This window comes from Camelina sativa, chromosome 7 (assembly GCF_000633955.1).
Source record: "Camelina sativa cultivar DH55 chromosome 7, Cs, whole genome shotgun sequence".
In the NCBI taxonomy this organism is placed as follows: Eukaryota; Viridiplantae; Streptophyta; class Magnoliopsida; order Brassicales; family Brassicaceae; genus Camelina; species Camelina sativa.
In genome coordinates, this window is record NC_025691.1 from 5,086,248 (window position 1) to 5,110,964 (window position 24,717).

At 34.0% G+C, this 24,717-nt stretch overlaps 4 protein-coding genes across 4 annotated transcripts; 1 reads left to right on the forward strand and 3 right to left on the reverse strand.

The window, feature by feature from the left end:
* LOC104704330 (putative F-box protein At1g47390) lies at positions 11,331-11,777 on the forward strand. Its single transcript, XM_010420439.1, has one exon. The coding sequence runs from the start codon at positions 11,331-11,333 to the stop codon at positions 11,775-11,777; it is 447 nt and encodes a 148-aa protein (XP_010418741.1).
* Positions 13,354-13,982, reverse strand: LOC104704332 (mavicyanin-like). Its single transcript, XM_010420440.2, has one exon. It carries the CDS (start codon positions 13,942-13,944, stop codon positions 13,354-13,356), a length of 591 nt encoding a protein of 196 aa, XP_010418742.1. The 5' UTR covers positions 13,945-13,982.
* On the reverse strand, positions 19,827-20,683 carry LOC109125396 (putative F-box/FBD/LRR-repeat protein At1g22000). Its single transcript, XM_019226996.1, has 3 exons — positions 20,540-20,683; positions 20,226-20,360; positions 19,827-20,126 (listed from the first exon to the last, which is right to left on the reverse strand). Exons 1-3 carry the CDS (start codon positions 20,681-20,683, stop codon positions 19,827-19,829), a joined length of 579 nt encoding a protein of 192 aa, XP_019082541.1.
* On the reverse strand, positions 23,242-24,069 carry LOC104704333 (putative F-box/kelch-repeat protein At2g44030). Its single transcript, XM_010420441.1, has one exon. The coding sequence runs from the start codon at positions 24,067-24,069 to the stop codon at positions 23,242-23,244; it is 828 nt and encodes a 275-aa protein (XP_010418743.1).

Consider the following 24,717-nt stretch of genomic DNA (forward strand, 5'->3'; position numbering starts at 1 on the left):
ATAGGGCCTCTGTTTCACCACACTCTTATACGGATCACAGCCCATTAGTGACCTGTACGGACAGTCGTACGGACACTAGACCACTTGTTACTGATCTCACATCCTTGATCAATACTCCCCCTCAAGTTTAGCCTAAGTAATGGCCAAACTTGGACCTCCGTGACATATCATCTCGTTAAAAACCTCGATATAAAAAACCTTGTAGGACAAAACTATATCAAAGAAAAAAGAGTGTGATTATCACGGAGAGAGGATTTGTGATCAGGGAAGAGTAAGGTCCACAAGTCCAAGTTTGCCATAGATATGTGAGCAAACCTTGTGACTTGCAGCCTTAGTAAAGATATCAGCAAATTGATCTTCACTCGGAGTGTAGCAGGGAAGAGTGACTCCTTCCTCAATCTTCTCTCGAACTTTGTGGCAGTCTAACTCGATGTGTTTGGTTCTCTCATGAAATACAGAGTTGGTTGCGATGTGGATAGCTGCTTGATTATCACAATGCATAGTAATAGGAGTGGAAGTCGTGATGCCTAAATCTTCGAGTAGTGCCTTTAGCCATGTGAGCTCGATTGTAAGCTTCCTCATTGCTCGATATTCTGACTCTGCACTTGACATCGAGACCACCTTTTGCTTATTTGTCTTCCACATGACTAGATTACCTCCTATGAAAGTGCAGTAACCTGTTATAGATCTTCTATCCGTCTTATCACCACCCCAATCAGCATCACAATAGCCCACAAGTTCGGTGTTGGTGTTCTTTCCCATCCAAATGCCTTGTCCAGGACTTCCTTTAAGATAGTGAAGGATTCTCTCCAAGAGGCTCAAATGATATGTTGTAGGAGCTTTCATATATTTACTCACCTGGTTCACAGCATAGCAAAGATCATGTCTTGTCAGAGTCAAATATATTAGCTTACCTAGAAGTCGCAGGTAGCGAGAGGGATCTTCATATGGTGGATCTTTCCTCTCCCCCTTTCGTTCAACTTGGTATCCATCAGGAAGTGGTGTGTCTACTGGCTTAGCTCCTAGCTTTCCTATCTCATATAACAAGTTAAGAGTATATTTTCTTTGTGATAGGAATAGACCCTTCGGAGAGCGACATACTTCAATCCCAAGGAAATATTTAAGTTTTCCAAGATCTTTTATATCGAAAACAGACTTAAGATGAGTCTTAACCTATTTAATACCTTCTTTGTTGTCTCTAGAGATGATTAAATCATCAACATAAATGAGAACAACAACAATACCTTCGGCGCTTTGGAGAGTAAACAGAGTATTATCCATGTGAGACTTCTTAAATCCATGATTTAAGAGTGTAGTGCTTAGCTTGTGGTACCAAGCTCTTGGTGATTGTTTGAGACCATATGTAGCTTTTCTCAGTCGTAACACCTTGCCAGGAGCGACGGTGCCTTCAAAACCCGGTGGAGGTGTCATATATACCTCTTCTTCTAGTTATCCTTGTAAGAAGGCATTTTTGACATCCATCTGCCATAACTCCCAAGATAGATTAGTAGCAAGAGATAACACAACTCTTACCGTATGGAGTTTGACTACTGGTGCAAATGTGTCCTTGTAGTCTTCCCCATACGTTTGTGTGAATCCACGCGCCACCAGTCGAGCCTTATATCTTTCAATATCTCCATTGCTCAGATATTTGATCGTAAATACCAATTTAGAGCTTACTGTCCTTTTTCCCGGTGGAAGATCAGCTTCATCCCATGTATGGTTGCGTTTCATGGCTCCCACTTCATCGTCTACCGCATTTAACCATTCTTTGCTTTCTTTAGCTTCCTCATATGTGTTTGGGATGCTATGTTCCTCGATTTTGTTAAGAAATACTTGATGATCAGCTGGTAGTCGTGAGAGTGAACATACTGCTTGGGTCGGATGAGCAACGGCTTGATTGTTATAGTAAAAATCTTTATCTCTCCAAGTAGACATAGGAGGTCTCGTACGAGCACTACGTCTTAATGGTTGGTGAGTTGTCTCGACCTCTTCTGCTTCTTCTGGTGGATTTGTATTCTCCCCCTCTGACTCACTGACCGTTAAGTCGAGCAGAGCTGCAGGTGGATTCTGTGGAGTCTCCGGAGTCTCAGTCGAGGTTTCCTCTACGTTTTCGGGAGCCGTGTCGCCTTGTATCTGCAGTGATGTTTCAATTCCTGACGAGGCTCCAAGATGATCAAGAAAAAACTTGAGACTAGCCAATCTATCAGTTGGTGTTGCCAAGTTTTCCAAGTCGCTCCAGTCCCTTTTATCAAAGTAGCCTTGGTTTTCCAGAAACTTAACATCCCTTGATACAAATATACGGTTGTTGGTGGGATCAAAGCATTTGTATCCCTTTTGTGTGGTTGAGTAGCCGAGGAACATGCACTTGGTGCTCTTAGCCTCCAACTTGTTTCGAATCTCTCCTGGTATAAACACAAAACAAACACAACCGAATACTTTTAGGTGATTAATGGGTGGTTTTACCGTGTTCAGTACCTCGAATGGTGACACATCGCCTAACACTTTTTTTGGGATTCGGTCGATGAGATAGCATGTTTTCATCACTGCATCTCCCCAGTATCTTTTAGGAACATTAGTGTGAAACATCATTGAGCGTGCAACCTCCATCAAGTGCATGTTCTTGCTCTCTGCAACTCCATTTTGTTGCGGAGTGTACGGGCAACTTGATTGGTGCACAATGCTGTGTTTGGATAGGTGTTCTTTGAATCGAGTACTTGTATATTCGCCTCCTTTATATGTTCTAAATACTTTGATCTTAGCATTAAATTGGTAGATACATAATTTTGAAAGTTTATGAATGCATCAATCACACGATCTTTTGATGGAAGCAAAGTAATCCAAATATATTTGGATTTCTCATCAATAAACGTCACAAAGTACTTGTTATTGTCCCTAGATATGCATGGTGATGTCCACACATCTGAATGAACTAGATCAAAGCATTTTTCATAGATAGTAGTAGACTTAGGAAAAACGGTTTTACAATGTTTACCGAGAATACAAGCTTCACATCAAGTGTGATCAAACAAAACATTAGGAAGCATTAACTCAAGAGCTCGAGAGTGAGAATGGCCTAATCTAGCATGCCACATAGCATTAAAGGAAACGTTCAAACAACTAGCAGAGGTAGATTTAGAAGCACTTGGTGAGGTGTCATCAAGGATGTAAAGATCATCTTTGGTACCACCTTCTCCAAGTAATTTTCCAGACTCAATATCCTGAAATATAACATCATTAGGCCCAAATATAGCATAACAGTTTAGATCAGTTGTTGCCCTTTTAACAGAGAGAAGATTGGAAGTAAACCTAGGCATGTAGAAAGCCTTTGATTCTCTATGAAATAACCTTAAACTACCAATTCCTTGAAATGGAATACTATCACCATTAGCTATTATAACGTTACCTCTAGCCGGTTTTATATTGTCAAGTAGGTTTGAGTTACTAATCATGTGGTGTGATGCACCAGAGTCAACAACAAGAGACCTATTTGAACTATGAGTGAAAAAGGTTTTACCAAAGTCTTTATTGGCAGCTAGAGATTTGAAGAAGGCTTCCAGGTATGATTTCTTCACATAATCTCCTGACACCATTCCTTCTCCATTCTTTGATGCACCCGCTTCACTTTTTTCATCTTTGACTTTGGTTATGCTGGCTCTGGGCTCCTTGTTGGTCATACTTGGTCTTAGATGAGGATGCAGAAACCAACACTTATCTTTGGTGTGGTTCATACGCTTGCAATGCTCACATCCTCCCTATGATCTTCTTTCATCATGTCGATAGGTTCTTTTGTTTGCCATTGAAAGTTCACCATTTCCAGTAAACAAACCGAGCGAGCCATGTTCCTTCTGAATTTGTGAGGAAACATCGTCGAGACTAGGTAGTTTGTCCGCCCGAAGGATATGCTTAATGAGGTCATTAAAGGTCGGATTGAGAGTTAGGAGGAGAGCAAAGACCTTATCTTGTTCCCTTCTCTCATTAAGAACCGTCGGGTCCATTGTGTTTGGTCTGAGCATCTCGAATTCTGCCAACAGAGACCTAAACTTGCCAAAGTGCTGGTTGAACTCCATATCTTCTTGAGTTAGGTCATTGATAGCTTTCTTAACTTCAAAGACTCGAGTAAGATTGGATATGTTGCCAAATACATTCTTCAGTGTCTCCCATAATTCACTAGCAGTTTCACAGTACGAATAAGCTTCGAGAATGGGAGCATCAAGGGAGTTTTGGAGTATTGAGAGAACAATCTGATCTTCTTGAAACTATTTGGCTTCTTCTTCGAGGTTAGCTTCATCTTCGTCATCTTTGGTAGTTTCTCTACCATCTTCTTTGGTGGCTTTCTTTGGAGCTCTTGTTCCTTCAATATGGCTCCAAAGTCCATGGCCACATAGTGCGGTTTTGGTGGTCCTTGACCACAGGAGATAGTTCCCCCCTTAAGAACAGTTGGTAACACAAGTGGTTTTGAGTTCTCCATGTTCAAGTAGTATGAGTCTTTGAACAAGGTTTTAACTATAGAGATTGTCGTCAAAACAGAGTATGAGAAGAATTATACTGAGTAAACAAGTAGAATAGTGAGTATAGAAAGAGTAGGTTTAGACAATCAAGGATCGAAAAACATGCTGTGGTACCATGTTGCAGAAGTAGAATCGTGCAGAGAATGAAAGAGAATGAGCAAAGAACAAAGAATAGAATACTTAGATTAGATTATCCCAATTGTAAATTACAAGCCATATATATAGAGAGACTACAACTACACATGAAGTCGTTGCTAGACATTAAGAATGAAAAGGACAGAACATGGACTTGTTACAGAACGTTTATATTGAGAGTGACTTGTGTTGCCTTGTTTGACTCGTTGAGCTCGTTCACCAAGACAACATGGGACTTCTCTCTAAGACACCCTGCAATCACCATCATCTAGATCCTTCTATTCCAATGTGTCTTGATACCTATAGGGCCTCTGTTTCACCACACTCTTATACGGATCACAGCCCATTAGTGACCTGTACGGACAGTCGTACGAACAGTCGTACAGACACTAGACCACTTGTTACTGATCTCACATCCTTGATCAATACTTTCAAGTAAAAGAAATATATTTACTGCAATTTTGGAAATTTGGTATAGTCATTAAAAATTCTCGTTGCAACCAACGTATTTTTATTGAGATTAATTGTTTAGTATAACTTCGTGGCAACTAAACTTGTTTCCAAAGTCTAATTAGGTCGACTAAAACCCTACATTTGGAACCCTATAAGTAAAATTGTTTTGATATTCAGCATCTTTGGAACACTACGCCATGGCCTGACCTGTGGCGACAGACACTGAAATCACGCTTCTACAAGAACAGATCCAGCAGTTGGCAAAGGCGGTGGAAACTCTCGCCCTACAACGTAATCTTCCTGTGCACGTCAATTGAAAGCATGAAACATTGGTTGCTACAAGACTGGTCTGTAGGACTCTGGAAGAGAGGTTCACACGTAGAAACCGTAACGGATTTCGAGTGACGTGGCTGTGCTTTTAGAGACTCTTTGGTTAGAGAACAAGTTATTATCATATCTATTAAGAAGATTTGGACTTATCCTTTAATAGGAAAGTAGGTCATAGGAGATATCCTATATATTGTGTTATTGGGCTAACATGTTGTTTGCCATTAAAGAAGAATTTTAGAGAACTAAGCAAATAAGCTTTTAGGGTTCTTAGAGATTTTGGTTAGATTAAGAATTGGTTAGTGACAAGTCGTGTTGACTGTGTGTAAATCTGATTAAACATATCTTGTAAGATTATTTAAGTGATTCTTAATAAAAAAAAGTTCTTTTCAATATTGGCTGCATCTTCGTTTTTACAATTGGTATCAGAGCGGTCAACCGACGAGAGCTCTATACTCGCTACAGGTTGAGATCTTGGGATAATGATGCAGTCGGGTAATGAGTTGATGATGCTTCAAAGGGCTATGATCTTGGATGAACAAAGCTATGGTCGTTGGAAGGTCTGCATGGTTTAGTTGATCGGTAATCTAGGTGAGGATGCTTGGACGGCTGTTGAAGAAGGCTGGGAGCCTCCATATGAGAAAACCGAAGCTGGTGACAAGATCACTAAACCTAAGGCACGCTGGACAGTGGAAGAAAAGAACTTGTCTAAAAACAATGTTAGGGCTCTTAATGTTATCTTTGGAGCTATTGATGATGATGAGTTTAAGCTTGTTCAAGGTTGTGAATCAGCTAAAGATGCTTGAGACATTCTGCAGAAGACTCATGAAGGAAACTCAAGTGTCAAAAGAACAAGATTCGACCAATTTGCATCTCAATTTGAAGTCTTAAGGATGGATCCAGAAGAGTCAATTTCACAGTTTAGTGCAAAACTAAGTGTTATTGCTAATGAAGCAAAGAATCTTGGTAAGATCTATAAAAATACCAAGCTGGTTAAGAAATTAATTAGATGTCTACCTTCTAAGTATGCAGCTCATAAAGCAGTTATGAGGGTATCTGGCACCATAGACACCTTGAAGTTTGAGAATCTTATTGGTATGCTAAAATCAGAGGAGATGGAAGTTGCTGAATAACTGAGAATTCATGGTAAAGGAATTGCATTCAAGGCACATGACAGGAGTGATCAGTTGCAAGAGATAAAAGATAACATTTCCTTGATGGCAATAAACTTTGGAAAAGCTATCAAACGTGTTGAAAAAGGACATGGACGAGGGTTAGCTCGTTGGAATCAATGTGCTACAGAGAGGTCTTGTTCTAGGCCAAATATATCTGAGAAAGAAAAAGCTGATCGGAGAAAAGAGATTCAATGTCTTGAATGTGGTGGTTTTGGTCATTACAAACTTGAGTGTCCAATGGTTAAGCACAAGGAGATGAAGTGCTTTGAATGTAAAGGGATTGGACATTTAAAATTTGAATGCCCAAACATGGTGAAAGGAAATAATAAGGCAAATGTTACCTTTAGTGATTCAGAATCAGAGAGTGATGGGGATGAAAAAGAAGGACGAATGTTGAATCTTTTTGCATACAATGCTAAAAGTGATGATATAGCTGATGAAAAAGGACATAGACGAGGGTTAGCTCGCTGGAATCAATGTGCTACAGAGAGGTCTTGTTCTAGGCCAAATATATCTGAGAAAGAAAAAGCTGATCGGAGAAAAGAAATTCAATGTCTTGAATGTGGTGGTTTTGGTCATTACAAACTTGAGTGTCCAATGGTTAAGCACAAGGAGATGAAGTGCTTTGAATGTAAAGGGATTGGACATTTAAAATTTGAATGCCCAAACATGGTGAAAGGAAATAATAAGGCAAATGTTACCTTTAGTGATTCAGAATCAGAGAGTGATGGGGATGAAAAAGAAGGACGAATGTTGAATCTTTTTGCATACAATGCTAAAAGTGATGATATAGCTGATGAAAAAGGACATAGACGAGGGTTAGCTCGCTGGAATCAATGTGCTACAGAGAGGTCTTGTTCTAGGCCAAATATATCTGAGAAAGAAAAAGCTGATCGGAGAAAAGAAATTCAATGTCTTGAATGTGGTGGTTTTGGTCATTACAAACTTGAGTGTCCAATGGTTAAGCACAAGGAGATGAAGTGCTTTGAATGTAAAGGGATTGGACATTTAAAATTTGAATGCCCAAACATGGTGAAAGGAAATAATAAGGCAAATGTTACCTTTAGTGATTCAGAATCAGAGAGTGATGGGGATGAAAAAGAAGGACGAATGTTGAATCTTTTTGCATACAATGCTAAAAGTGATGATATAGCTGATGAAAGCTCAGATGATGATGATGAAGAGTCAATTTCAAAAAAGAGCTATTGTATTCTATATGACAATTGGGTTCAGTTGTGTAATGAAAAGCTGTTACTTGTCAAGGAAAAACTGAAATTGGAAGCCAAAGTTAATATGGTGGAAGAAAGGAAGCCTGAAGAATTGATTAGTGAGGAACCTCTTCCTGCCGAAAAGGAGCTGTTTGAGAAGAAACTGAAAAATCTACAAGAGAAGTATGGCTTGGATAAGGAAAGATCGACAAGGTTGGAAAAAGAGTTGAATGAAAATCACAAAAAGATCAGAATGTTGAACAATGGAGGTCAAAAGCTGGATGAGATTTATCGATGGGAATTGTGGGATCCCAACATCGAGGTCTGGGTTATCACAAGGAGGGGACGGTTGAGTTGTTGTCTCGTGATAAATCAGTAAGCTTTGTTAAGAGTAATTCAACCCATGAAACCGAGTCAAGTATTATGAGAAAAGTAGTTCAACAGGAAGCCCCTGTAGCACTAACCTGGAACACATGAGTTCAACCTATATCCGCTCCTAAGCAAAAAGGTTAGACTAAATCCAAGCGAGGACGTAGGATTTATGAATGTTTTCATTGTGGTAAATCTGGTCATGTCAGATCTTTTTGTTACAAGTTTAAGAACAAGATCAAGGAGCTTTGGATGGTTAGGAAGTGCTTTATCGATCAATCTCACTTTTGCAAAGTCTGGGTTGCTAAAAAGGGTTTTTACAGTAAGGTTTCTGAACATAATGAAAGACAATATAATCAAGTAATCCAGGAAACTGAAGAAATCAACCTATGTTGCAATCTCTCGAAGATAATCATTGAAGAAAATGTTGGGTTGAACCTGAGGTTCTACAGAAGCATGTTGCAGAACCACCTGTACGAGAAAAACTCACAACAGAATCAACCAGATTCAATAGTGCTGATTGGAATGATGAATCGTCAGGAGTCTTAGCTATATCTAAACAGTTTCAAGGTCACAGGAATCACTATGCTGCAGTTGCAGTTGTTGAGAAAACCTTTCATCATGTTGAGATGAATTTTCAAGAAGTGTTGCAACATTGTTGTGTTTCAAAGGTTGAACCTAAGGATATTATAACAGCTCTTGAGGATTATTTTTGGTACAAAGCATGATAGGAAGCTTGTTGTGTCTCCCAGCTTATATGTCTTCATCCTTGTTTTTATATGAATGTGCACTCACGCTGGGGGAGTATGATGAGATGGTGATTTTGGTGATGATGGTGATGTTGTAGCTGAATGTGGTTGAGGCTTATGGTTTTGTAATATTCTAGTACTATTCACATTTGGAGCTTGAGTTGTCACATTCAAATAAAAAAGGGGAGAATGAAAGCATGAAGACTTTGGTTGCTACAAGGCTGGTCTGTAGGACTCTGGAAGACACGTAGAAACCGTAACGGATTTCGAGTGACGTGGCTGTGCTTTTAGAGACTCTTTGATTAGAGAACAAGTTATTATCATATCTATTAAGAAGATTTGGACTTATCCTTTAATAGGAAAGTAGGTCATAAGAGGTATACTATATATTGTGTTATTGGGCAAACATGTTGTTTGGCCATTAAAGAAGACTTTTAGAGAACTAAGCGAATAAGCTTTTAGGGTTCTTAGAGATTTTGGTTAGATTAAGAATTGGTCAGTGACAAATCGTGTTGACTGTATATAAATCTGATTAAACATATCTTGTAAGATTGTTTAAGGGATTCTTAATAAAAAAAAGAAGTTCTTTTCAATATTGGCTGCATCTTTGTTTTTATATCAATGTCTAGCCACAAGAAGAATCTGATATTGGAGACAATCCTTTCGCTATCGTGGACCAGCATGACGATTTGCAGTGGGAGCAGGGGTTAAAGCTTGGACTTCCGGAGTTTCATGGCCGACAATCAGCTAAACAACTTGTTGACTGGATCTTCTCGGTCGAAGAGACTCTGAAGTCCAAATGCGTACCTTTGGAGAGACATGTTCCTATCATTACAAGGCAATTTTGGGATTTTAATAAAATATTATATTATCCTATTAGGGGGAGGTATTGGTTTATGATTTAGAAAGAATTTTAATGACTTTATGTTCTTGTTGATTGTTAGAATCATAGAAAATTGAAAGTTAAAAATGAAGGATTCTAAGAGATTGTTTAGGAAGTTTTTTAAAATCTTGATGATTTGTTTTTTCTAATCTTGTAAAATCTTTCTATTTGATGAAAGATTTTTTATGACTTTTGTTATGAAGAAAATAATATAAAATCTTAAACCAATAACATAAAATTTGAATTCATTAACAATCTAAGATTCTTTTGTTTTACTTGAATAACATAAAACTTTTAATGACTTTATAAAACTCTTAATCCAATAACAATAGATTTATCAAGATTTTAGATAACTTTTTACAAATCCACAACCAATAACACCAAATTTTTAAAGAGTTTTTAAAAGTCTTGATTGAATAAAACATATTTTACTAACTTTTAAAGTTATTAAAATTCTTTCTAAATCCTAAACCAATACCTCCCCCTTAGAAGGAGGATATTAACTTTCTTAATATTTGCGGATATGCAGTAGAACCCGCTAATTTCTATACCGGATTGGGCCCTAGCACGCAGTCCTTATCCCTAATTGACAGCTGCTGTACATGATGGTTTAACCCTAGCTAAGTTCCTAACTAGGAAAAAAATTTACGTACAAAAGAGCCGATCGTGAATTAACAAATCAAAGAAGAGATAATGGATGAGGAGAAGCTTCCCTGTGAGTTAATTGACGAGACGCTCTTTCGTGTCCCTCCTAAATCACTTGTTCGCTTCAGAACCGTTTCTAAGCAATGGAACTCCCTTTTCGACGATAAGACGTTCATCGACAACCACAAGATGACATATCGATTCATCCTAGCAACCAAATCCAAGTTCTACTCGGTAAGTATCACTCCAAAGATACAAGTGCGTGAGCTAACTTTAGATATTCCCGATTTAGAATCACATACACCTAAGAAATTGATAGATTGCAATGGGTTCTTGCTGTGTGGCATGGATAAAGGAGCCGTGGTNTATGACTTTTGTTATGAAGAAAATAATATAAAATCTTAAACCAATAACATAAAATTTGAATTCATTAACAATCTAAGATTCTTTTGTTTTACTTGAATAACATAAAACTTTTAATGACTTTATAAAACTCTTAATCCAATAACAATAGATTTATCAAGATTTTAGATAACTTTTTACAAATCCACAACCAATAACACCAAATTTTTAAAGAGTTTTTAAAAGTCTTGATTGAATAAAACATATTTTACTAACTTTTAAAGTTATTAAAATTCTTTCTAAATCCTAAACCAATACCTCCCCCTTAGAAGGAGGATATTAACTTTCTTAATATTTGCGGATATGCAGTAGAACCCGCTAATTTCTATACCGGATTGGGCCCTAGCACGCAGTCCTTATCCCTAATTGACAGCTGCTGTACATGATGGTTTAACCCTAGCTAAGTTCCTAACTAGGAAAAAAATTTACGTACAAAAGAGCCGATCGTGAATTAACAAATCAAAGAAGAGATAATGGATGAGGAGAAGCTTCCCTGTGAGTTAATTGACGAGACGCTCTTTCGTGTCCCTCCTAAATCACTTGTTCGCTTCAGAACCGTTTCTAAGCAATGGAACTCCCTTTTCGACGATAAGACGTTCATCGACAACCACAAGATGACATATCGATTCATCCTAGCAACCAAATCCAAGTTCTACTCGGTAAGTATCACTCCAAAGATACAAGTGCGTGAGCTAACTTTAGATATTCCCGATTTAGAATCACATACACCTAAGAAATTGATAGATTGCAATGGGTTCTTGCTGTGTGGCATGGATAAAGGAGCCGTGGTTTGGAACCCGTGGTTAGGACAGACTAGATGGATCGAGCTTAACCAACCTAGTTTGTATTTCAATGGAGTAGGTTATGAGTATGGTAACAGGAGACTTTTGGAGAGTGGTTACAAGACCCTTGTGTCTTAGAAAATAACTTCTAAAGTTTAGAAAGAATTAGTATTGGTTTAGGATTTAGAAATTAGCTTTTGTTTCTTGATCTTTCTAATTAGTTTTTATAATATATTATCTACTTGGAAAATAACTTCTAATCTAATTTGGAATTATAATCATCAATGTTAGTACCTTGGGTGATAGAAAAGCTAAGTGGTTTGCGGGAGAACCAATCAAGCCCAAGTGATATAGATAATTCACTATCTTAATTGTTTATAGTCTTAGAAATGAATAAAGACTTTTAAGTAGACCAATTACATTGATAAATCACTTTACCCTTGCATCATTCTATAGACTTCACATCAACTAATAATTTTTTTGTGTACTTAAGTATAAGAAGTATGTAGTTTGTTGCAATGTATGGCATGCTTGTTAGACTGTTATGGACTAATATCTATACTAGATTAAGACCCGTGCTCTTGAAATTTATTTTATTTATATTATAATTTTAGAATAAAATATAATTTATATGATTATTTTAAAAAGTTTTTTTGGATAAAACATTATGCAATAAAATCACATGCTAAATATAATTACTTGAAAAATAAAGTTTTTTTTGGATAAAACATTATGCAATAAAATCACATGCTAAATATAATTACTTGAAAAATAAAGTTTTTTTTGGATAAAACATTATGCAATAAAATCACATGCTAAATATAATTACTTGAAAAATAAAGTTTTTTTTGGATAAAACATTATGCAATAAAATCACATGCTAAATATAATTACTTGAAAAAGATATATATTTTGTAAGTTTTATATTGTTAATTTTGTAATTTTATGTATGAGAAATGATTATGTTTGTTGTTTGTTTTTACTTTAATTTTTGAACATGTTTGGTGAAAGTTTTTTTAATATGACATCTGCTTAGGTAAGATTTTATTTTCAGTTGCAAAATAAGATCTCGAAAATCACGATTAAGTGTGATAAATTGCCAATATTTTATTCCTTTTTACGCCTAAGAATATACTTTTATGCCTAACAATATATATTTTGTAATAATACATGAAATACTAAAAATTTTATTTAGTAAATTATATAAATCATTAAAATATTTTCTTTAAGAAGATTGTTTAGTATAAGAGAATTAAATTCTATTCTTAAGTGTATTCATATAGCCCATTGATTGACCAATTAATCTATAATGTTTTTTTTGTAACCAAACTATATTTAATGTATAATTTATTTTGTAATCAACTTATAAAAATTATATAGTCTACAGAAAAAGTTGTATACTTCCGTTTTATTATATAGGGGATTTCCCATTTTTTTCATCATTCATAAATACTTTGTTTTCTTTATAAAACATGATATATAATTGTTTGCCGAGTTTGCAACTGCAATATAAAAACTGTTTACCAAAAAATAGTAATTTATGTAAGCATAAGGAAGTTAAAAGGGAATTGTATCACTTTTTATGTTGAAGTAAACAAAACCACTCAAGGAACAAAAAAAAAAACTTAAAGTCATATATAATCTCAAATGTACGTACCGAACTGATAAAAGTAAGCAGTAGAACCAAACGACAAACGGCTGTGAATCTATCAACCTATATGAAAAGAGAAAGTACAGGAAGGACGCAGAGTCCAATCCAAACACTAGACTTTGAAGCTGCGCTAAGTGGAGCTGGTGACGGTCCCATCTGATACTGATGTGGAGCACTGTTAACCGGTGAATCAGCCAACGGTGAAGGTGACGAAGAAGAGCTTGGTGATCGGACCGGTCCAGGAACCGGAACAGCGACGGGTCCTAACGAGGCCGGTAAGACATGGATTTGAAGCTTCTGTCCCAAGTCGCAGTGACTAGGAGATCCGCATATGAAGTGTTGGAGTCCCGGTTTGGATAGAATGATGGTATCGGAGCCGGTCTGGTATCTCGTTATCGGTTTAGTAGATTCGCACAGCTTGAAATCATTGTGAGTGACTTCAGTGACATCGTGGAACTCTTTGTTGTAGTTGAACACCAAAGAGTCTCCAACTTGAAAAGTTCGAAAAGATGCCCATGCATCGTAATTGACGCTCATAATCGTCCACCCCGTGGAGTCACCGACTTTGTGAACCGTTCCTCCAATGGAAACTCCACAAAGTGCGGCAAGAATCAGCAAATAAGTAAAGAAGACGTTACTTTGGATAAAAGCCATGACGGATTGTTGTTTGAAACAAGAGAATTAAGCAGCAATGAAAGAAAACAACTTTTTATGAAGTTTTGAGTTTTGTGTTGGTGAGAAGTTAAGAGAGCACTATGTTGTTTATATAGACCCGAGCTCTCGTTTAAAACAATCCTTATCCTTTTCCCTTTAGGAATTTGACACTTTTAATATGTTTTTCTTAACCAAAAAATATAATATTTTGATAATTCCTAGTGATGATGTTGTTAAGGTCCTTTGTAATTTCCCTTCTCCATATGAAAAGAGATACAGCACAATATATTTGACTGATTTGCACAGTGTTTTCGTTTGATTTTCCTTTTTTTTGTCTAATCTACTAGAATATAATTGAGAACTCCTAATAGCCCTAGTTAAAAAAAAAAGCTTTATTTGATCATAACTTGACAGTTATTAATGAAAATCTAGTCTGCACGAAAACGGAAACGGATATGCGGAAACGAAACGTTTCGGAAACGGAAAACGGTTTTTTTCAAAAATTAGGAAATGGAAACGTTTTGGAAACGTATGTACATATACATATACATATATATAGATTTATATATTTATATCTATATATATAAAATAAACACCAAACATAAAAACCATATCAAAAAGCTTCAATAAATAAAACTTCAAATATAAATATTAAATAGTTGAATTAAAACACTAATAATATTATATATTTATATCTATAATGAAGTTTTATATTTTAAAAATATTTATTTGTTAAGTTTCAAATTAAAAAAGAAGTTTCCGTCGTGGTTCCAAAACGGAAATGGAGTTTCCATCGTGTTTCCAAACAGAAATTTCTAAGAATCGTGTTTTTGTGCCTTGTTTCCGAGTTTCCACGAGTTTCTGTTTTCGAAACGTTTCGGAAACGGGAAACGCACCTCGAAAAGAGTTTCCATGCAACATAGATGAAAAGCTTAAACAGATATCTATCTTAACATTTTTAAAGTATATTTTTGTGTCATCCTCTCTTATCTTTGTATCCAAACAAGTCTCAACTAAATTCTCTACAATCCTTACAACCAAACACAATCATTTCCTTATTTGATAATATTAATTTCCTAAAATATATCTATCTAATTTAAATAAATATGTTAGATTAAAATATAATTCTCCTTTTATTTTTATTTAATCTTATATTTAATTATTTTAATTACTATTCAATACATAAAGTTAATAAAATTTTAGATTTTTTTGCATATAATGTGATTTGAATTTTTATAAACGGATGTATATTAAAATTTGTCATAATATTTGTAATCAAACAAGTATATCCACATATAGAGCTCGGAATACATTTTTGGAGTACAATAGGGTGCCATCACTTTTTGCCAACTTCGGGTCGGGTTTTTAACTAAAATTATAACCGATTCAATTATCCGGATCCTCCTTAAGATTGCCAAATATTTTGGGCCAGTTTTTAATCCATAGCATACTTATTTACATCCAATTAATGCCAATTAATGCCCATTGTATCTTAGGAAATATCTAATTTGCATGCCGCATTTTTAGGACCGAGTTTGACAAAAAGAATTGATAACCCAATTTATGTAATCACATCCTCTTAATCACATCCCTATAATATAGCAACTAATTCAAGATGAATACATCTTAGGAAATATCTAATTTGCGTTCAATAAACGATTACATATTTGGTAAGATCTTATTAGCTTTAAATGTACACTACTAATCCAATAACTAGGTTTTACCCCGTGGTACACCATGAGTCTATTATTTTGTTGATATATATACTGTTAACAATTGTAGGTAGAGTTTTGTAGAAACTCTTGATTCGCAAGTTAAGAATATACTTTTTACGATTTGTTAGTTATGATTTAGGAATGAATGATCTGGCATATTCTTATTTTGATTCTCAATTGATATTATTGGATTAATAGTGTACATTTAAAGCTAATAAGATGTTACCAAATATGTAATCGTTTATTAAACGCAAATTAGATATTTCTTAAGATGTATTAATCTTGAATTAGTTGCTATATTATAGGGATGTGATTAAGAGGATGTAATTACATAGATTGGGTTATCAATTCTTTTTGTCAAACTCGGTCCTAAAAATTTGGCATGCAAATTAAATATTTTCTAAGATACAATGGACATTAATTGACATTAATAGGATGTAAATAAGTATGCTATGGATTAAAAACCGGCCCAAAATATTCGGCAATCTTAAGGAGGATCCGGATAATTGAATCGGTTATAATTTTAGTTAAAAACCCGACTCGAAGTTGGCAAAAAGTGATGACACCCAATTGTACTCCAAAAATGTATTCTGAGCTCTATATGTGGATATACTTGTTTGATTACAAATATCCTAAGGCAATTTTTAATGTATATCCGTTTATAAAAATTCAAATCACATTATATGCTGAAAAAAATCTAAAATTTTATTAACTTTATGTATTGAATAGTAATTAAAATAATTAAATATAAGATTAAATAAAAATGAAATGAGAATTATATTTTAATCTAACATATTTATTTAAATTAGGTAGATATATTTTAGGAAATTAATATTATCAAATAAGGAAATGATTGTGTTTGGTTGTAAGAATTGTACAGAATTTAGAGGGGGTTATTGGTTCTATGATTTTAATGGATTTGGAAATCCAAACAAAAATCATGTGTTATTCAATCATTGATTTTAAAATACTTATCAAAATTATGTGTTATTGGTTCTATGATTTACTAATACTTGTTAAAATCCCATGTTATTCATTTAATGATTTGTTTTTGGATTTCAAAATCTACATTATGTTTTAAGTGGATTTGAATGGATTTGAAAGTGTAAAAAAGAAGGATTCAAATCCAAGGATAAAACATGTTATTTCAAAATCCATGTGTTTTGATTTTTAGAATTTACAATTCCATATGGATTTAGAAATAACTTCTCCAATAACAGCTCCTTAGTTGAGACTTGTTTGGATACAAAGATAAGAGAGTATGACACAAAAATGTACTTCAAAAATGTTAAATAGATATCAATTGAGAATCGTAATAAGAACATGCCAGATCATTCATTCCTAAATCATAACTAACAAATCGTAAAATGTATATTCTCAACTTGCGAATCAAGAGTTTCTACAAAACTCTACCTACAACTGTTAACAGTATATATATCAACAAAATAATAGACATGTGGTGTACTACGGGGTAAAACCTAGTAATCTATATTTTTGTGATTAAAAAGATAAACTTAAAATGATGTAAGTTTTATTATTCGTCCCAAGTCCGAAACCATAAACCAAAAAAAAAAAAAAAAAGTTTAGATCCTAACAAAATCAAAATATTGTTACCGATCCTTTCTTATCAAAGGCTTGGTCGAGGTCCCCAGATCTTTTTTTGCCGTGATCAAAATATATATATTTTATACATAGTTATTAATATATATATCTATATAAAAAGTAATGAAAATATTCAAAATTTAGTATATCATCCAAATAAAATTCTCAAATCCAATATTATAATATAATAATTATCTTTAGGCCTTATGAATTTAAAACACATAAACGTAAAACATTATTAGAAGTCCTGCGTATCGTATAACATTTTATGTAAAAATGAAAACTTCATTTGATCAAATTTTGTATTTAATGAGAGACTACAAATATTAATAGCTTCTAGATAAAAATAGAAACTCGATTTTTATAAATAAAAAATAAACGTCCTGTTTTACCAAAAAAATACAGAAAACAGAGTTTTTTCAAGGAAACGAAATATATGTACTGCAATTTAGGAAAATTGGTATATTCACTAAAAAAAATCGTGGCAACTAAAATATTTTTATGAACTTATAATTTTACCAAGTTCTTTAGTATAATTTAGTGGCAACTAAACTTGTTTCCAAAGTCTAATTAGGTCGACTAAAACCCTACATTTGGAACCCTATAAGTAAAAAAGTTTGGATATTCAGCATCTTTGGAACACTACGCCATGGCCAGACCTGCGACGACAGACACTGAAATCACGCGTCTACAAGAACAGATCCTGCAGTTGGCAAAGGCGGTGGAAGCTCTCGCCCTGCAACGTGAGCATGAACATAATCTTCCTGCGCACGTCAATGTCCAGCCACAAGAAGAATCTGATATTGGAGACAATCCGTTCGCTATCGTTGACCAGCAGGACGATTTGCAGTGGGAGCAGGGATTAAATCTTGGACTGCCGGAGTTTCATGGGCGACAATCAGGTAAAGAACTTGTTGACTGGATCTTCTCGGTCGAAGAGACTCTTAAGTCCAAAGGCGTACCTTTGGACCGATGTGTTCCTATCATTACAAGGCTATTTCGCGGCAAAGCGGCAGCTTGGTGGAAGGAACTACAAACGTCGCGCGCACGTTCGGGTAAACCTAAAATCTTGTCGTGGGGAAGTTTGAAGAAGAGGATGCGTAAGATGTTCTTACCAGTCATCTCTGATCAAGTGATGTTCCAACGTTTGCATGACTTGCGACAAGGATGGAGATCAGTAGAAGAATATTCCACTGAGTTTTTTTCGCTTTTGAGGCATCTTAATGTGCAGGATTCAGACCAACAAGTGGTGGCAAGTTTCATTGGCGGCTTGCGGAAACAGAAGATGCGACACACTCTTAGCTTGTTTAACCCTCTCACTATTTATGAAGCACATCAAAAAGCACTCACCTTGGAAGCTCAAGCTAAGGAAAATTTTTGGTGGGATACATCAAAGGCTATTGCATTTGTGTGGGCAATATGCATAATGGGGCGATAGACTCGTCATAGTCTCATAGATAAACATTTGAAGTAGTAACCGAAGTATATCCATTAGTTTTTGTTTCCTTCTACGTCGATTTGGATCCCTATTTTTATAGGTTCTGTTTCAGCTTTCATTATTTAGCACCTTCGAAATTATAAAACAGGAGTTTTCTCGAAAACTTGACTCTATTAATTCTCCGTTAATACTGCGCCACTTACATGTAGAGCTTTTGTTATGATAAGTGTGGCATACTCTGTTACGCACTATATTCATCTATACTTGTTTTGAAGATGCACTGCCTGCATGTGTATCTGTGGTCATTGTTCTTTTCTTGGTTATTGTGTTAAAATCATAGCATCTTCCTATGTCTTTTCTTGAATTATTATGTTCATTTGTTCCCACACCTTAGCTGCATATCTAAGGTGTTGGTCCATACAAATTCCTTTTCTTTTGCAGATTATATCTTAAACGGTGCTTAATTTAAGCAGCTCGTTCCTAACAAGTCGATGATGGTTGAAGCAGACTTGATAAATCTAACTAGTCCGTGCAGTTTGAGAGACTTTCATACGCCTAGCAAATCATTGTCACAGAGTTTATTAGACTTTAATAATATTATAAAATATATAGGAAATGTCTGGACATCTACAAAGAAACTTCTGAGACTCTGACTTGGCCACATTCTTACAAAAAAAAATTTGTTCGAGGCTTGCATATGAGTGCTTCTACATGATCTGTTTCTTTCCTATGCTCTTGTGCTTATTATTCTTTCCTCTGATATGATTGTTCTTATATTTTTGTTTTTCTCTTTTTTTTTTTTTTTTTTATNTTTTTTCTAGCACCGCTTGTTCAGAGTTCTGTATATCTTAAATGTATATCAATTCTGCGTAAACTTGTGCTGATAGAAGCGAGGACCACGCAAGTAGTGGGAGTGAGCTATATATATATGACAGTATCTTCATAAGAGCCATCTACATTCACTTCGATGTTTCACCACATTATAAGAAAACATGTTTCTATTATCAAACAAGCATTTCATGATTTTGGGAGTCAAATAAGTAGAAAGCCTATAAAATATTAGGTTGAAGTCGAAAAGCATACATGATCCCTCCTGATATTAGATCAGTCAGTCACTCAATTCATCTTCAATAAGTACTATACCGCGGAATCCACTTGAGTGGAGAAAAGAGAAGCCGAGATAATGGTGAAACCCTTGACACAGATTTCAACTCTTTGATCATCTTCTTTTTATTTTCAAGACTGCATGGTTTAATGGTGATTGCAGCTCTTTTTAAATACTTGGAGTTGGCAAGTATGTACTTTACAACTTCTTTCTCTCCGTTTCGTCCTCTATATCCTTTCCACTCAAACATCTCGAGATGGGTTGACAAACATCCTGGTACAGAACTCGGTGGGATGAACGAGAGTGGAAAATCTCCATCTAACTGTGTGAAGCAACAACAAGATATATATGTAACTAACAAATTTACTTCAATTTGAATTTGTTAATTAGTCAACCACAACTATATATAATATACATGAACCTGGTCGATGAGAAGAACTTTTAGTTGAGGAGAATTTTGAAGAAAACACATAAATGGTTGCAACCAGTCAAACTGTAATGAAAATATTGTGCACTCTATAAGTTGGGAGAAGTTAATAGCGTGACAACACACAACCTGCAATGAACATATATACCAACAAATAAGTCAACGTTGGAAATGTGGTCTTAAATTCAATAAAAGTGAGGTTGAAAAAGCACTGCCTACCGTTTCAATGCTCAAAAGCATGTAGAGACTCTTGACCGAGGAAAGAGATTTCATAAAGTTGTCAGTAGGATAACATAAAACGCTGATACTTGCCATGTCAAGCCGACCATTTCAACAATGGTCGTTTCGTTTTCTCCCGCTTTGTATTTGGCGATGGCATGATGATTCGGAACAGCAATCTTCACGACCTTGTCGTCTCCAGAAGTAGTGCAAGAAATTACTCTAGCTTCCATTTTCTTGGTTTTTTTTTTTTCTGTCGGTTTATTACTCTGCTTTAGTATATGAACAAGAAAGAGGTTAAGATGACTTATATAGAGAACAATCATGTGAATGTAAATGGTAGAACCACGAAACATGTATGCATGTAGAAACCGTAAATGGACCACCAGATTTGGTCTTTGTTTGAATAATAAAGTTGAATCCAAGAAACTGCTTCATTTTGCATGACTTATGTTTACTTATCTGTCTATATATAAAGCCAATACACAACAGAATAATGTCTAAGTATATATTTTACCTTAGGCAACTAGAGAAAAGAATATAAAATCAAACTTTTTGTACGGATCATTTATTGTACTCATATATTTATAGCTTAAAATCCCTTTTATAATAAAACGGAAGTACACAACATTGTTTTGTAGACTATATAATTTTAATAAGTTGCTTACAAATAGAATATAGATTAATTGATAGATTAATTGGTTACAAATTAAATAGTGTGTGCAACTTTAATTAATTTTCAAAAATCTTAAAGTGAATTTTCTAAAGAACCATTTGATATCATCTAACTTACCATATTAATTTTTTTTATTAAATTATTCATCCATATTAAAATCTTTTGATATCTAACTTAACATATTAATTAGTTAATTATCATTATACTTCACCTCTCATTTTTATATATGAGTCTATTTTGTGAAACAAATAAATTATCATATTATTTATTATAATTAAAAAATATTTTTATTTCCGGATATACCATAAGTTGAATTTTTAAAAACAAATATAAAACTGTTCAATCTATAAAATATTCAAACTTTAGTAATATTATTCTTTAAAATAATATCTATTAAATTAAAAATTTACTGAGTAACGGGTCAAAATTTGAATATTTAAATTCAATTTCATATTTTTTTTTGTTGAATTTTCTTATTTTATATAATATAATAAACTTTAAATAATTTCTTTTGAAATATCTTTTAAATATTAAAACTTGATATAAAAGTTAGAAACTATAAACACTCTAAATTNCTTACAAATAGAATATAGATTAATTGATAGATTAATTGGTTACAAATTAAATAGTGTGTGCAACTTTAATTAATTTTCAAAAATCTTAAAGTGAATTTTCTAAAGAACCATTTGATATCATCTAACTTACCATATTAATTTTTTTTATTAAATTATTCATCCATATTAAAATCTTTTGATATCTAACTTAACATATTAATTAGTTAATTATCATTATACTTCACCTCTCATTTTTATATATGAGTCTATTTTGTGAAACAAATAAATTATCATATTATTTATTATAATTAAAAAATATTTTTATTTCCGGATATACCATAAGTTGAATTTTTAAAAACAAATATAAAACTGTTCAATCTATAAAATATTCAAACTTTAGTAATATTATTCTTTAAAATAATATCTATTAAATTAAAAATTTACTGAGTAACGGGTCAAAATTTGAATATTTAAATTCAATTTCATATTTTTTTTTGTTGAATTTTCTTATTTTATATAATATAATAAACTTTAAATAATTTCTTTTGAAATATCTTTTAAATATTAAAACTTGATATAAAAGTTAGAAACTATAAACACTCTAAATTGATTTGTTATAGCAATGTCAATAATATATCACTATAATATGAAAGAATTTTAAGAAACCAAGTATATTAAAACAAAAAGTATAACAATATATTAAATTACTCATAATATAATAACTCGCTTTTTAAAAACCAAATTTACAAAATTATGTCTTAGAATGACATTCAAGTTATGATGTAGAAGATACATTGTTGAAATAACTTCACATACATAAACTAATACAACATATTAAAATTTTATTTTAAAATGTAAAATATACAAAATTTTGTATAAAATAAAATTTAACCAGTGTTATAGCACGGGTACTTATCTAGAATCATTAACAATATAAACTTACAAAATATGTGTTTTTTTTCAAGCCATCATATTTAGCATATCATTTTATTGCATAATATTTTATCTAAAAAAACTTTTAAAAACAATTATATACATTTTATTTTATATAAAAGTTACAATATAAATAAAACGAATTTCAATCTATGCTGTAGCACGGATATTAATCTAGTTATATTGTACAAAGTTAGACGTGCTTAAATATAAATCATAACATAACTTATGATTTATGGATTGCTACTTGCATTGTTAATCGATTGGATTTTTATATATATGTTACGTGTCAAACTGTCAAACATATATTGTCTATGCATCATGGGTAGTAAGTATACTGTAATGAGATTTTCTTTATTTAAGTTTAAGCTATAAATATGTAAATACTCATGAATACAAAATGAAAAAAAACATATACTTGGATTCTACTTTATTGTTCTTTAGTCTTATCAATATATATCTATCTTATTAGGTAGGCAGCCATTTTATTATGCTTAAGAAAAAATGATATTATTTAAAAATTGAAAGAGAAAATGTAGTATGTGATTTGCAATGTCTATCACCATTAATAAAAAAAAAAAATCAAAACTGAAAACAAAATAAATAAATTTCAGCTATCATAGTGTTACTATAGCATTGTGGCCAAGGGATCCGGTTCATGTCCCTGGAAAGTAAACACACTCTGAGACCATTCTACGACTCCCCAAACCATTCCGTCTGTTCGTCTCTCACACAAACTCTCTGCACACCAAATCTCGGTTTTAAGGCAAAAGCCCACCCTCTTCTTCCACCAAACTGTTACTCTCCCTCCTCCTCTGCTAGAGTTTGCCACCGAGATCAGACGATGAGAGGACATTTCTTCGAGTCCCGAAACGCTAGTCCACGGCGAAGAGTTTAACTCAGAGAAAAGTAGTGTCCCATAGCCATTATCTACCATTGTTTTGCACCATTCGTTTTTCCCTATCGCTAACACGCAAAAATTACTGTAACGGCCAAGCTCAAGGGCACGGTTATACAGACTTCTGGCACAATCCATTTTAGCTCGAACCAATCTTAAATCAGACGACATGAACCCTACTCGTTTCAGCGAGCGGAAACCTAGCTCCCAAGTTTGATTCATTGGGTCGTAAATTTCTCTCCGTACCTCGGTGAAGTGGTACTTCTTGCTGCAGCCTCCGCGTACATAGATCTTACCGTCAACGACATCAGCGCGCGCTCCTTTTCGACCTACACACGTTTTGGGGAGTCGACGCCATTGGTGGGAGTTACAATCGAGAAGATACACTCTCCTGCTTCTCTTTCCCTGTGAGACGGTTCCGCCGATTATGTAAATATGGCAACCAATTGAGACAACAGCTGAGAAACTGGGATATTGGCCGTAAGGAAACGGAGGGGCTGGTATCAACTTGTGTTCTGATGAAAGTATGTACCATCTAGGGCTACGGTTGTCTTTCATTTTTAAACAGACACAAAGGCACTCCACGGTGTTTCCGATCGTGCGGCATAGAGGTCAGGCGAAGCCACCAGTGATCTAAAACTTTTGGAGACGAGAGACAATATTGGATATTGGGTTCTCGAGAGACGAGCGAGACAGTTGAGCGCAACGTCCTACGGTAACAAAGAAAACGACGTCGGAGATGATTTCCTCGTCTTTCTTTCTTCTTTCTTCAACGATGGTTCTCTCATCTTTTCAGCCGTCACTGTGTTCATCCCTCAGTCTGAGCTTTTAACCTAAATCATTAAAGAATATATCCGAAATATTTTAATTTATAAATGTCTTCTTTCATTTTCTTTAGTCTAGAAAACTTCTACAACTAATTTTTTTTTTTTTTTGGAAAATTTTATTTATGAATTAATGTCTAAGACCTTTTTGACTTATTTTTTATACTTAATATATTTTCTAATTACGTATATATATTATATAGAAACAAATCAAATAAACTAAAACAATATATATATTTACTAAGATATAAGATAAATATGTGAAATTTTAAGTTGTATTCTAAAATTTTATAATCTATTTTTTTAAACCGGATTTAGAGTTCACACACTCTATCTTAAAATACAATGTCAGTGTATATTACATAATAATAAAATTAGATTT

Excerpts from the sequence above, each read along its gene's own strand:
- LOC104704330 (XM_010420439.1), top strand. The coding sequence starts at position 11,331 with ATGGATGAGGAGAAGCTTCCCTGTGAGTTAATTGACGAGACGCTCTTT.
- LOC104704332 (XM_010420440.2), bottom strand. The coding sequence starts at position 13,944 with ATGGCTTTTATCCAAAGTAACGTCTTCTTTACTTATTTGCTGATTCTT.
- LOC104704333 (XM_010420441.1), bottom strand. The coding sequence starts at position 24,069 with ATGAAAGACAACCGTAGCCCTAGATGGTACATACTTTCATCAGAACAC.
- LOC109125396 (XM_019226996.1), bottom strand. The coding sequence starts at position 20,683 with ATGGAAGCTAGAGTAATTTCTTGCACTACTTCTGGAGACGACAAGGTC. Across the intron at positions 20,361-20,539 it reads TGGTCGGCTTGACATGGCAA|GTTGTGTGTTGTCACGCTAT; the intron begins GTATCAGCGTTT and ends TGTTCATTGCAG. Across the intron at positions 20,127-20,225 it reads AAGTTCTTCTCATCGACCAG|TTAGATGGAGATTTTCCACT; the intron begins GTTCATGTATAT and ends TGCTTCACACAG.